General features: G+C 39.9%; 1 protein-coding gene across 2 annotated transcripts; it reads left to right on the top strand.

Annotated features, from left to right (window-relative positions):
* The first annotated feature begins 1,152 nt into the window (after positions 1-1,152).
* MPV17 (mitochondrial inner membrane protein MPV17) lies at positions 1,153-14,057 on the top strand. 2 transcript variants are annotated; one of them, XM_058164655.1, is made up of 8 exons: positions 1,158-1,459; positions 2,634-2,723; positions 7,030-7,145; positions 7,377-7,469; positions 8,318-8,413; positions 11,708-11,740; positions 12,025-12,077; positions 12,205-14,057. In XM_058164655.1, the coding sequence occupies exons 2-8, from the start codon at positions 2,651-2,653 to the stop codon at positions 12,272-12,274; spliced, it is 534 nt and encodes a 177-aa protein (XP_058020638.1). In that variant the 5' UTR covers positions 1,158-1,459; positions 2,634-2,650; the 3' UTR covers positions 12,275-14,057. The 2 variants fall into 2 exon arrangements, with proteins under 2 accessions (XP_058020639.1, XP_058020638.1); XM_058164656.1 differs by lacking the exon at positions 7,377-7,469 and having other exon boundaries at positions 1,153-1,459.
* The last annotated feature ends 2,499 nt before the right edge of the window (positions 14,058-16,556 follow it).

Genomic DNA, 16,556 nt, shown 5'->3' with positions numbered 1-16,556 from the left:
CTGTATTGGACTGAGCGTCTGGAGTCTTGCTGGGAAGAAGTGAGGTGAGGAGTGGTCATTTCAAAGGAATAGCAGGAAGTATCTGCTACTGGAATCACAAATCAAGAGATTTTTTTTAAAATGTTTCAAGAGCCCTAATTTCTGTCTAGAGAATTTTTAATTCTTTAAAAGAAGCCAAAATTAAAAGAAGGGCAAAAATGCAAACTGTCTATAAATGGGAAAGGGAGAAAACTTAATGAGCGGAGGTACATTTGGGAACAGGAGACAACTGATTGTGTCATTGTGTCCAACTTACTCTTTTGGTCATAAATTCCAAGTCTTTGCTGTCTTCATCAAAGGCCAGTGTATTTGAATGATCTCTTCTAGCTTAGAACTTTCTTATATTGAGCTCGTCATAAAAACAGAACTAGGAGATTGCCTGCAGTATCAGCCCATGCAAACGCAAACAACTTATTTTTGGTGTGGGGGATACAAAAATCACTGATGTTTACAGCCTGGGGCATTTAAAGCGTCTTTTGTATTTTTTCCTAACTTTGCGACAGGTCATATTGAAACAGTTACAGTGAAATCTGAAAGATGCTTTTTCAGGAAGCAACTGAACTTTCTTGTTTTTTGTTTTGAAGTTGTTTCACTTCTCATCCAAGAAGCTTCTTCAGCTCTGACAGGATGGTGGGAATGGAAGGATTTATATTCCTTGCAGACAGATGGTCATTTGCATCCTTTCAAAGGTTCGTTGAAGCACTTGGAGGTTTAACTGTGTCCTCAGGGTCACCTGAGTAGTGCTCCTGGTTCCTGTAGTCTGCAATTTTTCCAATGGAAATCCATTCCTACTCCCACACCATTCAAAGGGTGTTCATCCCAAATTGTATAGCTAAAAGTCTGTAGAGATTCTCAGTCACACAGGTCATGGTTGTCTCAAAGGTTCTTTTTCAGGAGGCAACTGGACTTTGTTTTTTCTTTTGAAGACCTTTCGCTTCTCCTCCAGTATGCAAAAATTATCAGCTGTCTTCAAGAAATATAAATCCTTCCATTCCCCACTATACTGTCAGAGCCGAAGAACCTTCTTGGAATAGAAGCGAAACGTCTTCAAAACAAAAAACAAAATCCAGTTGCCTCCAAAAAAAGCACTTTTGGGACAACCATGACCTGGATGACTGAAAAGCTCTACGGTTGCGACGATCCCTATATACGAATCCTCTCTTTAATTCGTAGTTCTACTCGAGTTGCGAGGCGTATATATTCTTCCCTCCGCCCCCTCTGTTTCTTTCTACCAATAGGCGCTTCAGGAACGTTGTGCGTCATCACTTGCTGCCTTGAGGTCGGCGGAGCCACGTGCCTGCCCGTACCGGGGTTATTCAAAGCCGGGAAGGCGTGAGAAAATCGCTCTAAGTAATACGTGCCTGAGGTTGGGAAGTATATATCCGGCGGCTGTGCGGCTTCCGGCGGCTGATTTTGCGAGGTGCGGGCGGGGAGTGGATGTTTTTCTTTGCTTAGCCGTCGCGGGGGTTTGTAGTGTGCCTTGCTCAGAGGCATAATGAAACTGGAAGGGAAGAGGCGAGTGTGCACATAAAAAAAGCATCCTGGTTGGCATGTTCCGGTGCAATGTATTAAAATAAGAATGGCATGAGATTCCTTCCTTCCTTCCTTCCTTTTTCTTCCTTTCTTTCTTTCTTTCTTTCTTTCTTTCTTTCTTTCTTTCTTTCTTTCTTTCTTTCTTTCTTAAAGCCTGTTTGCGGGTTCCTTGGTGCTTTCGGAGTTCGTTTTCTTGCCGACGTTTCACTACCCAACTAGGTACCTAGTACCAACATACCATCAACACGCTTCCTGAGAACTAGTAACTAGGTACCTAGTTGGATAATGAAACATCGGCAAGAAAACAACCAAGCTCCGAGAGCACCAAAGGACCCCAACTCTTCTACTCTAAGCTACAACTAGTCTCTTCTGACAGTGTGCAAAGGCAGAGCTGAGTTACTGAGGCAAGCCCCATGGAGCATGAGTGACAGGGTCGGTCAGATGTCGCATATCATAATTGTCTTTTTCCTATGGTAATTTATTTTCTAATAAACATATAATTATTCCCAGGAAAATACACATACCATCAACATGCTTCCTGATGAGAACAAGAATAACACTTTCTTTTTATGTATGCAGGCATGATAATCGTGCTGTTTAAACACATTTAATGTATGGAAAGTGCAGACACTCTGAATATTTGAACTAAAAATATTAAATAATAAATAAATAATAAAAAAAATTACTTTACCTTTAAACCACACAGCATGGCATTACAGATAGAAGAGAAGTATTTCATGGAATTCTAGAATTGGAAGGAGCCATTTGAGTCATTATAACAAATGTCATACTCAGTGAAGAATCCAGAGTGAAGCTGTTTGGCTTCTGCTTGGGTCCTGCTTCACTGGTTGTGCTCATTAGTTCCACTGTCATTTTACTGCTCCAACAATATGAAGTAAAATATATGACCTTCTGAAAAAAAGAGGCAACTTTTTACAGGCCATTTTGATCATTAATATTTCCTCACTGCAATGCTATAGAGAATGGTGCTGCTTCTAATCATAATGTATTGTTGGGCAGAACTTGTGCTCCAATGTCTTTTTCACTTCTCTGTACTACAGAAGCTGTGTTAGGTGATATGGCAACCTTTTGGAGAGCCTACCAGAGATTGATGGTCCAGCACCCCTGGAAGGTGCAAATCATCACAGCTGGTAAGAGGAGCTAAGGCACATTAGCCCTGGGAAAGGAATAGGGTGCTTCCCTACTTCTCTGGCTGCTTGCTGTCTTCCTTTGTTCCTCTAGTTGTTCACTACCACTGGCCGATCACACTCATTTCCTTTTGTGGTAGTTCTCATAACAAGAATCTGACATACATAAATGTGCCTCTAATTTATCTGAAAAGTTTGTATGCTTCTGTTTTCTAGAGAGTGGCAGCAGCATAAACAACATTTTTGTTAGTTTCTACATTTATATTCAGTTTTGGAATGTCTTTCTCACTAAATAAATTACATAAGACACATAATGTCTATGGAGATTTTCAGTCATTCAGGTCATGGTTGTCCCATGTCTCATCCAAGAAGCAAAACATCTTCAAAAAAAAAACGAAGTCCAGTTACCTTTTGAAAAATAGCACCTTTGGGGTAAGACACATAAATGATTTAACAATTGCTAAAATGAAAAGCAGGCAATCATAATACAATAAAAGAGCAACTGGTATATAGTTAAAAATTACATCAATAAACTGAGATCACAAACATAATAGGCAAATAAAATCCTTACAATTGTAAACCAATAAAATGAACAATTTTCAAAAGTCATCTAATGACGTCTGCAAAATATAGAAGAGGCTCGCAAATTATGAAGAGCCAGGAAAAAGACATTGCTATTGCAAAAACCTAAATGGTTTTTACTCAACCTTTTCTAAGGATGGAATCTCACTTCACTGCTTATTCAGAATTTAAAGATTGGCAGGGTGTGAAACTTGGAAATTAGATCTTGAAATTGAGGAGGATTTTCTAATTATTACATTGATTTTATGCCACTCCTCTGAGGAGTCATTTTGTTACTACCACTTCAGCCATTTGCTAAAGTAAAATTATAGTTATTTTTAAGATTATCCTACAATCCTGAAACTAAGTTAACCCAAGAAGAATTGATTGTGGCTTCTGAAAGACTGATGTTAAGATTTTGCTGATTGTGTCTAAGAACGTACTTAATGTGGTCATTTAAATCCTAGCAGCTTTTTGTAAATGACATGGAAGGCTTAGTTAGTTTTACACTCTCCTTCTTTCACATGCTGTGCTTTGTAGACTCATCATTCTTTAGTTTATGATTGCATGTATTGTATGAACACAGAAAAGGAAAATTGCTGAATCATTAGGATTTGTCTCCTGGAAAAGTTTCTAATGCCTTTTGTTGAGGCCACATTTCTCTAGCACATTGTATAAATGGCTTTGACCTATGTCAAGGATGCTGTTCTTCATATGTGTCATATTCCCCTTGCAAAATCCCTCGCTACTCCTAGCAGAAAACTGAAACTGAGAGAAATATCCCCAATATGGATAATTTTTCAGAGACTTTCGTAATTCAGCATCTAAAGACCAAGTTCAAGATTCACATTCTGGATAGAGAAGGCCACTGGTTTGAAAGAGGAGTCATAATCTATATTAATATCCTCCCTCAACAGAGGGAACAATACATTACCACCCATCTCCTGTTTACAACACAGGCCTTTCAGTAGTCCCAAGAAAGTTCCATACTTGTTTGCACTCTGTTTCAGATGACCCTGAACCCCCAAGTGGCCTCAACAACTCTCAGAGTGCTAATAACTGGATGACTGAAAAAAATACAAAACCATTTTCATTCCCCATCAGTTAGTTAGAATGAAGAAGCTTCTTGGATGAGAAGTGAAATGTTTTCAAAGAAAAAAAAAGACAGTCCAGTTGCCTTTTGAAAAAAAGCACCTTTGGAACGGATACTAATTTATTGCACTTGTTGGGTCCTCAGTGGCTATGTACATGCAAACCTGGTTAATAAATTAATCTATTTTCTGAGTTGTATAATTCACTAAACTATAAACTAACCAGTGAACTGATTTCACACAAGCAAAAGCAAGTAACCAAGGTTAACATTAAATAAAAAATTAGCATTTTACAAAGCTATGTGCTTGGTCTTTTCCTGATCTGATTAGGTCTGAATTTGCACATTTAATTTACTACGTTTAATTTCATTAAATTAGGTCTTTTCCTGATCTGATTAGCTTTGGATTTGCACATTTAATTTACTACATTTAATTTCATTAAATGTGAACATACGCAGTCATTGTGGATTTGCTTTTACTAAACGAGTTCTGGAATCATTGTGCTAATGCTTGTGTACTTGTTTCTGCATCTTTCCCCTCCCTAATTTTTCTTGCTGACAACTCCGTCCCAGGGCCATCCATCAGGTGTAATGGAATCTGCCTGTTTGTTGTAGGGGTGACTAGCAAGCAGAGTTGGCAGACCCCCAAAGCTCCATGTAGGTGAAGTCATCGCCCAGAGAGTCGTCAATCTCTGTGATGTAGCTGGCATTGAGAGAGACTCATCCCATTACACTCAGCAGGCTTGCCAACTGCATCATTCAGGTGCCACCCCCACCTTGTATAGAGGAATGAATGAATAGATCAGGGAAAGTGCATTTGCTTCCAGTAGCTGTGTATTTATCAATGAATGAGTTAGAAACTGAGCCAGCGCTATGATGTTTCTGATACTTCAGCCAGAGAAAATGGTTCCTATCTTTTTGGGAGAACTATCTTAACCAAGGAAATGTTCTCTGAACAAGAGAATCTTAAATACCAAGAATTAGTCCTTCATATGGTCAATGTTTGAAAGACTGATCCTTAGTTTCCTAGCAACAATCAAATTACCTTGTCTTCATATTTTTTCACCTAACAGTATATGGCTTCTTCCTCAACTTAATTCCACTTCCTCATAAGTTTCTCCTGTGCAAGAGGAAACTTGCCCTGACTGTCTTTAATGGTTTCATAGTCATATATGCATGGTATTACTTCCCTGTGTGGTGTAAATTGTGTGTGGTGTTACATCCTCCAGACAAGGCTTTCTGAAGCACGTAACAATTTTTATCTGAGTTTGTTTTTCTGGAATGTGATGGCTCTCATTTAATGGAACTGATCAGTAACTGAAACAGATGCATTCATCTGGAAAGCCAAGAAATCACTTTGTATTTTTGGCAGATTCCTGAGAGTCTGGAAACTCATAGAGGAAACTGAGACAGCTTCTGTACAAGTGGTACTCTAGCTGGATCTCCTCTTTTGCCCTTGACTCTTAGCACTTGCTGCACCTTTTCAGTCAGTTCCAAGGGAAGGAGAGACTGACAGCTCTTCCAAGCATTGTGGCTTATTTCTCTGCCAGCTGGCTGAGTCTTACCCAAGGAGGGAGGTTTGACGTCAAGAGTTGTTGGCAGAGACTTTTGGAAGTCGGTGGACCAAATGCTCTGCCCCCTTCCCCAGACTAGACTTCAGAAAAAAGAAAAAAAAAAAACGTGATTTGGACTCAGGTTGTCTGTTGTCTCAATTTCTGCAATGAGTAGCTTCCCATATTTAGTCCTGGGTGTTAGCAAGAGCCTTTTAATGTCTCCTAGGTAAATCAAAAGGAGAGTTGCTTTAATCAGATACTCCTGCACATTTTTTGGGATAGGATCTCGAAACTCCCCCTGTCTACCAACTGACTGTCAAAGAGGAATTGCTTGAGCTACTCATTCCCATTTTCTTATTTACGCATAAAAATTCAGCTGTGTCTGGGACTTAGAAACACAGAGAGTAAAATATAGTTATGAACTCACAAGAGTACTATTAGGAATCTTCTTTTGGGATTCAGGTTAGAACGTTGAAAAGTACTGGCAAATTCTGTTTTCCCCAAACAAGTAGCAACTAATTGAATTAGAGTACATGAAATGAGAAGACAGCAGAGATAATATAGATCAGGGGTCTCCAACCTTGGCAACTTTAAGACTTGTGGACTTTAAGACTTGTGGACTTTAAGATTTGTGGACTTCAACTCCCAAAGTTCCTTTGCTGGCTGAGGAACTTTGCTGGTTGAGCTTTGCTGAGCTTTGCTGGCTGAGGAATTTTGGGAGTTGAAGTCCACAAGTCTTAAAGTTGCCAAGGTTGGAGACCCTTGATATATATAAGAGAAAAGTTAGAGCAAATTTGGTGCAGTAATCCAGTTTGGTGTAGTGAAGGCATCAGGGCCAGTTGGGTGACACTGAGCCAGTCATTTCTTCTCAGCCTTAGGAAGGAGGCAATGATAAACCATGTCCAAAATCTTGCCAAGAAAACTGCAGGAATTTGCAGGAACTTGGTCAGGCAGTTACCAGGAGTCAACACTGATTCAAAAGCATAGACGCATGCGCGCACACACACACATTTAAAAAATGAAATCAGATATTACCTTAAGCTTTAAGGTTCTCTGGCATTCAGAATATTGATTGGATCAATACTGAATTAATGCTGTATTATAGGGACCCTCATGGGTGCTGGAGATGTGATTTCACAGCAAGTGATTGAAAGAAGAGGGCTGTCTGGGCACAGTGGCTGGCGGACCCTAAAAATGATGAGCATTGGTTTTTGCTTTGTGGTAAGTGAAAATTATGAGTACTGAGAGGGAGGGGCACTCATCTTAGAGCTCAGTTGGAAACATATGCTCCAGCTGTTCTGATATACATGCAATGACCAGATCTATTCCTTGAGCCAATAAAGTTGATTCTTCTGAGACATATGGAAAACAGAAATTGAATACTTAAGCTCAGGATGGGAGCAGAAGCTGCTTCAATATCGTCTCTGACGGCTGTCCATCAAACCTCTTCAGGGCCCAGTCATTGGAAGATGGTACCAGATCCTGGATCGTCTAGTGCTAGGCAAAACCAGAGTGGCTGCACTCCAGAAGATGCTGCTGGATCAGGTTAGGGAAACCCTCGTGAATTCAAGTGATGGGAGGGGCGCACACAAGCATCCCTCCAAAAAATGGCTGCCTAACTGCTTGTTAATTCTTTTTCTGTAGATTTTGAGAATCGAAAGAGCAAACCATGACTGAATTGCAATCTCTGCATTTTTGCAACTTACCTTTTGCAGAATTTCCCTTTTTGCTTGATATGTGCACACGTAGCTCCATTCCCTATATTAGTGTGTTGTTTACTAAATGCTGCACGTCAAGTATTTAAGCTGCAGGTTCTCAGCTATCATCATCATTTTGGGCCTAGTTTTCTTATATTAGGTGGGGAAGACCAAGTTCTACTGGAGCCCCATGGTGTCAGGGTTCCAAGGAACACCCCCAACAAAATAAAGCTCTAGGCTTGAGGTTCCTCAAAGTTCCAATTTATTAGAGATGTCATGTTGCCACAGTTGGGAAAACCTGAATCTGAAAGCTTCCAGGTTTTCCACACCCAGTTGATAGTTCACAGCCCTGCCCCACACTCACAAGTTCATCACATTGTCCAATCAACTCTTCATACTCAATTGGATACAATCTTCAGGCAGTCTCCATCAGACGCAGGCAAAATCCTTGAATATAGAATGTTGTTATGACTAACCTTCTACCACTCCAACAACAACTCCCTCCCAACTTCCCCAGCTAAAATATGTGGCAGTTAAGAAGCAAAAAAGAAAATTGTCTTCCAAAACTGACAGATGGTATCTATATCTTCCATCTTGAGAGATCTTTTTTCTACTCCTTTTCTGTTTTTATAGGCCAAGAATACTTTACTTATTTTTCCTGAATCTCCCTTGTATTCCTATCTATATTTCACACAGGTTGGATTTGCACCCTGCTTCCTGGCCTGTTTTCTGACTATGGCGGGAACACTCAACGGCCTATCCTTGAAAGAGAACTGGAGCAAGCTCAAGGAGGTAAGTTCCAAATTTAGCATCAAGATAGATGTGTGGGTACGGAGATTTCAAAGAAGCAGAAGAAGCATTGCTTACTGGGTTTAAAACCTTTGCCGTTTCTTCAGCCAATTTGCCTTAAAGAAACAGTGCAAAAACTTGCATGTTTATCCATCACACTGTTCCACTGCAAATAGACAGCATACAAAGTGCAGGAAAAAGTAAGAAGACATGTGCAAAAGAAACTAAAGGCTGGAGGTAAGAGGAAAGAAAAGAAAATACACTATAATTAAATCTAACTTATACAATCATTCCTTACGCATTTATCTGTATCTATAAATACATTCCAGCCAAGGTGTTATCATACATCTTTATCTTATGCTAAATGTATTTATTCATACATGCATATTTATTTATCAAAGTTATTTGCCGCCCATCTCAAGTTCAAGACATACATACATACACTCTGGGAGAGTCACAATATAAAACACAACAAATGCTAACACAACAAAATAACTAGCAATACAGTATGGTAAAGGAATAAACAAATGGGGTATCCAGACAACTTATTTATTTTTATGCATGGTTTACTCACATCATATACTAGTCTTATGTATTTAGCAACCAACCATCTATGTTTTCGTGCAAAACATTCTATAATTCAAGCCTATTTATTTTCTCTAAATCAACAAACCTACAATAGGCATCTTTGTCACATTCATACATTTTCCAGTGACTCTGGAAAATCTGGTTTTCATAGTGTCCCTGTTGCAGAGCTACTTTGCAATTCCACGTTGTTGTTGTCACTTTTGATTAGACTTCTGCCAAATAAGCTTCCCAAGAACATGTAACAAACTAATCGTCCCTGAAGTTGTGTATTCACTTGGCTGAATTAATTAATTGGCCATCCATGCAAATGATTCTTTGAAAGTAGCACAAAGTCAAAGTAAAGAAAGCTGCTGCTCTTAAATTTGCTACAAGAGCAGGTAAGCATTCTTGATCTGGAATATAGAAGAAATTCTCTAGGACAGTGTTTTTTCAAACATTGCAAATTTAAGCTGTGTAGATTTCGACTTCCAGAATTTCTCAGGTAGAAGTTGTCAAAAAAAATTTGTTTGTTTTTTTAAACTGCTCTAGGCCAATCTCCTTTTCAAAGACCACCCAACATTTTTGCAGAGTAGTCGCAAACAGAAATGTAGCAAGAAGAGGAAAACTGGGCCACCAGCTAGGCTTTTATGCACTCTCTCTCATAATATAGTACTTTATCATCCCACGTCATTGGGATTTCAAATAGACAAAAGAAACTACTAATGAAAATAGAGCATGATTAAATTGTGGAATTCAATTCATAGAAAAGTAATTTAATTTTCCTCTACAGCCATCAAATTGCTTTCTCCTTTATGAATTTCCAAATTGTTACTAGTCAATAGTAACATATTCATCTCTTCATTATCTTAACCCTCTCATTCTAAAGTTGTTAAAGTTCTTTAGAATGTAGAAGCAGAATGTTAGAAAAATATTTTGGTTTTCATCAATGCTACATTGAAAATCTTTCTGGAGAATTTAATACTATTGCCAGTAATCACCATGCACTAACAGCCACACAAAAAAAGATCACTTATGTACAATATTCTTTATATCTGATGGATAGAAATTAAAAAAAAAACAGAGATGCACAGCTTCCATAGCATTCTGTAGCATTTCATTCCCACAAGGCTGCCTCAGATACAAGATTCTGTCTTTTGAACTGTGCCAACTTCTGCCATACTCTTGAATGGCTTTTTTAATGTCTATTTTTGTTCCTTTGTTAATGGTCCGTCATATTCTGCAATTTGAGATGCCTGCCTGCCCCTCTCAGGGTGGCTGAGTCACACAGTGCAGGTTTGGTTAAGGGGCAACGCATCTCCAGCATGTTATGACGATGCCTTAGCAAGATGCTTTCTGTTTGCTCTTCCTTGTTCAGCAAAGAATTCTCATGTCTTATGTTTGCATGTACTATAACACTTTGTTTGTTAAGCAATGATGAGTCATAAAGAATACATAATCAAGAAGTTTGATGGAACTCATTCTTAGACGGAAAGAAAAGAGCTGATTGAGAAAGACCAGCCCGATACAACTCTTACTTCTACTTTTCTGAATTCACTCCCAGTCACACAGGAATCTGTCTGAGATGTTTTGGATGATGGTGGAAAAGTGATAGGTAGAAACTCCAGCCATTGTAGTTTGTGGATATGTGGGTGGGGTTTGTTATTGTTGTTGTGAATATATTTGTATGGATTAGCAATTATTTCTTCAAGACCATTTCATTTTGTAAAATAAAAATAGTAAAATAGTAAAAAAAATACATAATCTCAGAATGAAAAAATCCAGAAAAAAAACCAATGTAATTTAAGTCACCAAACATCCCATAAAGGGGCATTACCAATTCTGGTCCAAAGACAGCAGTAGAATCAAGTTTTAAAGGCTTGTTTAAATAAGGTTAGGCTGGAAACCATATGAATCTCGGGGTAAATGTTTTTTTTCCAGAGAACAGGCACCATCAGGGGCCGTGATAGCTCAGGCTGTTAAGAAGCCTGTTATTAGAACACAGTAGCCTGCAATTACTGCAGGTTCAAGCCCGGCCCAAGGTTGACTCAGCCTTCCATCCTTTATAAGGTAGGTAAAATGAGGACCCAGATTGTTGGGGGGGCAATAAGTTGACTTTGTAAAAAAAAATATACAAATAGAATGAGACTATTACCTTATATACTGTAAGCCGCCCTGAGTCTTCGGAGAAGGGCGGGATATAAATAAACAAAAAAAAAAAACATGACAAGAGAAGGCACATTCCTGGGGCCCATCAGATGATACAGTTTTATTGATGGGACCCAAAGCATGCCTTGTCAGTATGTTGTAGGAGTAAGGCCAGTGATTCCTTAAATCAAGAGTAAAACAAACCCCATCTTAAGACAGTTTGGGAATGTAATGCAGTGTGTGAACTCAGGCAGTGAGAAATTAGATGGTTCAGGGAGGCAGATTTAGACTTGACTTTAGGAAGAACTATCATCTGGCCTTAGAGCAGGGATGTCAAACTCATCTCATCATGGCGTCGTCATGTGATGTATCAGGACTTTTTCCCCCCTTCACTAAACCAGGCGTGGGCATGGCCAGCGCGTGACGCATTTGGCCCACGGGCCGGAAGTTTAACAGCCCTACCTTAGAGCCTCAAAAACCTCTCCCTGGGATTTTTTTTCTCTTTCAGGACTGTCAATATAAGTCCTTCAAAGTTGGACACGTTCAACAACCCTACCTACCTGTCTCACCTCTGCTTTCTTGCAGGACTACCCTGATGCCCTGATTACCAACTACTATGTGAGTGGCCTTCAGATACTATTGCTGGGACTTGACAGCCTTCCTCTGGATAGTCTTGCAGAGAGATTGTCTAGGCAGACTGGTGGAAGAAAAGACTACCTTCATATTTTCCAGAGACCGTATAGACTTGCTTGGCCATTCAGTTGATCCAGCCCTGTTACGGTTGCTTCAAACGTCAGCTTCTCCTTTCCTATTGGGTGGGTGGGATGAAGCAGATATGGCTTTCTATTGGGTGGCTGTTCTTCATCAAACTTTTTTCCAATGGTGCTGTCTTTGTCTTTCAGATTTGGCCAGCAGTGCAGGTTGCCAACTTCTACTTCATCCCCTTGAACTACAGGTATAAACTGCCTTTCTTGCCTAAATTCCTTTACTTCTGACACTGCTTACAGGCATTTGCACCAACACTCAAATCCATAATTGGCAATGTTGTCATCCTTGACTTTTTCTTCTTTTTTCATCTCCAGACTTCCTGTGGTCCAGTGTGTTGCCATTATCTGGAACAGTTATCTTTCCTGGAAAGCCAATAAACTATAACCTGGCATGGGAAGACACGAGAACTATGCTTAATCCTATTAGAACGCCTGCAGATTCTCTTTACTCTCTGTTCATCATGAAATGCCAACAGATGAACAACCCAGAATACATATCATATACATATCATATACCAACCACAAGGATGCCCAATCAACCAGCATATGCAACTGCACAAAGACGTATTTGTGAAAAAGCTCCCAAGTGTTTCCTGAAAAGGAGAACTGGGCAAAATAAACCTTTACTCTGCATACTCTGCTATTAGCAGTTAAAGAATCAGACCAGCTATCACAGCTGCTTGACGGAACTGAAGATATACTGCGTTATAGAATACATGAAATGTTGCAATCATCTAGGTACTTGACTGTAGAATGTGGTAGGCCCTTGTAGGAAAACTACTAATTCCTCTGAGCTATGTTTACTATTCTTTAGGAACGCAAGAAGCTCTTTTATACCTGGCCAGAATACACTTGGCTCTAATGGATACACTTAGCATAAGTAAATTTCAATGTTCTCTTTTCCAGTAGTTCTCATTTAACAACTGCCTTATACAGTTAGCAGTTATAACAATGATGAAAAAGTATCCTTGCAACCAATCCTTGCATTTATGAACTTCGCAGGTCTATAAAGCAAAGGAAAGCCGAAGTAAGACCATAACTACAATTGCAGTTTCACTACCAACTCCTTTGCTTAATGATCAAGTTACCAGTTCCAAGTGTGGGGCCAAATGAAAACTACCTGTATTTAGCTCTTTGGTAGCTTACTGTGTCATATAACCCAATTTTCAATTAGTTTATGGTTTAATGCATTATTTTTAACTCGGTGAGAATTCAGTAACCAGACCAAGCATCTTGTGTAACTGAGCCATAGAATAAGACATTTGCTCCATTTTGCCTGTTACTGTAAATAATTACTGTAGTGGCTTTTTAGTGTTTTAAGGCTACTTTTCTGCTCTTGCTTTGGCATATCAAGAATTAGATCTGAGGCCACCTGAATGCAAAGCATGAGGTCTATTGCTGAACTCACTTTTGAAATATTGAGATATCCAACTGATACCTAGCTGAGTTAATTTTGGAAAGAATTTTGAAAATTGATCAAGGAGAGATCTATTAGTGGCACTTTGCTATGATAACTAGAGGGCATCTCCATATATTGAACCAGTCTCAGGAAGCTTCTATTGTTGATTTATTTATTTGTAGTAGATGGCATCTACAGAGAACATCAATCACCAATGTACAAATTTAGTTTAAAGCATCAGCAAATATGAGTGTGTACAGTATTTTTTTATTTAACAGTTTTATAAGAACTCACAAAATATATTGGATCCCAGATCCATATTTTGCAACTAAACATAGATGGCTTAAATAAAAGTCAATGGAAGATCCAGGGACCACAATTGGAGCAACAATAATGTCCATTGTTGATGAGTATCATGTAAGAATGATTGACTTTGATGTTCCGGTTGATTCTAAGGAATCAAAATGACGACTATGAAAAATAGAATATTTAGTCCAATCCAACTGGAATCAGTTCTTACAAAGTAGGTAATCATATAGAATATATACTGTATGTGGTGCAGTGGTTAAGGTTTTAGACTAGGATCAAGGAGACCCATTTCTAGTCTGCCATGGAAGCTCACCAAGTGATATTTAGGTTGGTTACTTTCATTCAAGCCAATCTACTGATCAGGGTTGTGGTTATGGGAGAAAAATAAGAGGAGGGAATATTATGTATGCTATCATGAGCTTCTGTACAAAAAGTGATATATAAATCAAATGAATAAACAAAAAAGTTTTCACTTTGAACTTCAGTGAAGTCATATCTAGTAAGCCCTGGGTATTATTGTTCCTCAGGAAACAAAGAATGTTTGCAAGCTCGGGAGCACTGAGTTACAAGGCTAAATTGGTGCATCTGCACTGGTAGCATAATGACAATTGCACCCCTAATTATTCAGTGTGACAGATTCAAAACTGGTTCAGATTGAATTAATTTAATGTACTGTTGGAAGTCCCTATCCTGCTGACAACAGGCTTTTAAAGAGAATGCGACAAATGCATGGAAAAAACCATATGACAAATGGCCATTCACTTTTCATTCTGATAGATCAGTATTTCTCAATCTCAGCAATTTCAAGATGGGTAGACATGAAGGCTAGGGGATTCTGGGAGTTGAAGCCCACAGATTTTGAAGTGGCTGCGAATGAGAAACATGGTTGGCTGTACAAGTAGTCCTCAACATACGACAATTGAGCCCAAAATTTATGCTGTTAAGTGAGAAATGTGTTAAACTTTGTCCCATTTTACGACTTTTCTTGCCACGTTTGTTAAGTGAATCACTGCAATGGTTAAATTAATAACATAGTTGTTAAGTGAATCTGGTTTTCCCCTTGACTTCGCTTGTCAGACGGTCCCAAAAGGGGATCACCTGACTCCCGGACACTGCAACTGTCATAAATGTGAGTCAGTTTTCAAGTACCCAAATGTAAATCATGTGACCATGGGGATGCTACAATGGTTGTAAGTGTGAAAAAGGGTCCTAAGTCACTTGTCAGTGATGATGTAACTTTGGTCACTAGTATGAATTATTGCAAGACAAGGACTACCTGTATTTGGGGAAAGCCATATCCGTGCTGCTGGTGGAACACTGCCCCTTTGCAAACTACTACATGGTGCTCGAACAGGCCAAAATTCCAGAGGGCCTGCATTTAAACCAAAATTGCCCAACCCAGCACTGAGGAGACCTTGATGCCCTCCCATACAGCTCCTCTGCTTTGCCTGGCCAGGCTGTAGCCATGTTGAATTTTAGTGAATGGCTCCCCTCTACTCCCATAACAACTCCGGGATGAAATAACCGGGCTCTTGTGCTTTAGCGTCCAGAAGAAAGTAGGCTTCTCACTTTTTAAAAAACTTTTTTTTTTTTTTTTTGCGGGGATGAGTAGGTGGGCGCACCTTTCCAGCGCCGCTTTACCCTCCGAGGATGAGGGGAAAGGCTGCTCAGCAGAGCCCCGTCTCTCCTCACAGAGCTGGAGTTTTAAGTCACGAGCGCGCTCTTTCTCATGCCCGCTATTTACGCAGGCCCAGAGCACCGGACGCTCGCTCGCCCTCCCGCAGTCGAGCCTCTCTGCAGGGCCGCCCCGCCAGCCAATCATCGCCGCTTCCTCGCTTCGCGGCGGCGGACCCGGCCGGTGTTTGCCCAAAGGATGGCATTCGCTAGCGGATGTTTGTCTTCCTATTGCGGCCAAGCAGCACGAGGAGATGAATGGGAAGCGGGGAGGGAAAAGTAGAGAGAAGCTAATTCAGCTCGGATGTCCGGTGCCAAATCTGAGTGCACCCGGCCAATGGAAGAGAGCCTGAAATAATATCTGGGGATTGAAAACAAAGCGCACAGAACCTGCCAGTTTCTATAGCAGGACGGAGGCAATGGGTGCCTAATACTGTTGCAAGACGATCACCTCAGAGAATTGGGTCGTTTATCAGATTTAACACAAAGCTCAAGCACAACAGCCTAACAAAATATAATTGTTGTGCATGCATAACCAATATCCAAGCAAATAAACTATATTATTGCTCAATTGCGTTAAGACATAATGACTAGCTTCCCACAATATGTCCAACCACAATTTTGTGCACTTAAGGTGGTGTCAGCTCTTAGTGACATCAATAGAGTTTCTCCATGATATTCCGTCCCTAAGCTGGTCCTTCAGCGTTACCAAAGGCACCTCCATCACCGTTGTAACTGAATTCACCCACCTTGCTGTTTTTCATCCTCTTCTCTTTCCTACCACCTTTGTCAGTATTAGAGCCTTCTCAGAGAAGAAAACTAGATCTTCACATAGTGTCCACAGAAGGATAATTTAAGCTTCTGGACCTATATTAGATGGAGTCCTTGGTGCTTTCTGAGCTTGGTTATTTTCTTGCAGACATTTCATCACCAAACCAGGTAATGTCATCAGTTGTAGTAGACAGTGGGATTTACTCTCATTTTATATACTAGTGGGTTGCCCTGTCAACGTTGGTGGAAGTAGTTTTGGTGGTTCCTTGATTGGACTGTTGTTTACTGTTAGCTTGTTTGTCTGACTCACTGGACAATTGTTTTTGCACTTCCAAATCCTGATCAAGAAATAGGTAGCATTTATAGTCCAGGAGGGTTTTTGCCTTTGATCTTCAACTGATGTGTCAAATGATATGTCAATTGTATCTGCCCCTGGATCAGGTGTCTCTGATCCTGATCATTTAGATCTTAGTACCTTCTGGTTAAATGACTGCAATGCACTTTAAATGGGGCT

The sequence above is a fragment of the Ahaetulla prasina genome, chromosome 1 (genome assembly GCF_028640845.1).
Source record: "Ahaetulla prasina isolate Xishuangbanna chromosome 1, ASM2864084v1, whole genome shotgun sequence".
Classification (NCBI taxonomy): domain Eukaryota; kingdom Metazoa; phylum Chordata; class Lepidosauria; order Squamata; family Colubridae; genus Ahaetulla; species Ahaetulla prasina.
The sequence above is the reverse complement of the archived record's forward strand: the minus strand, read 5'-3'. Positions and strand labels throughout refer to the sequence as shown.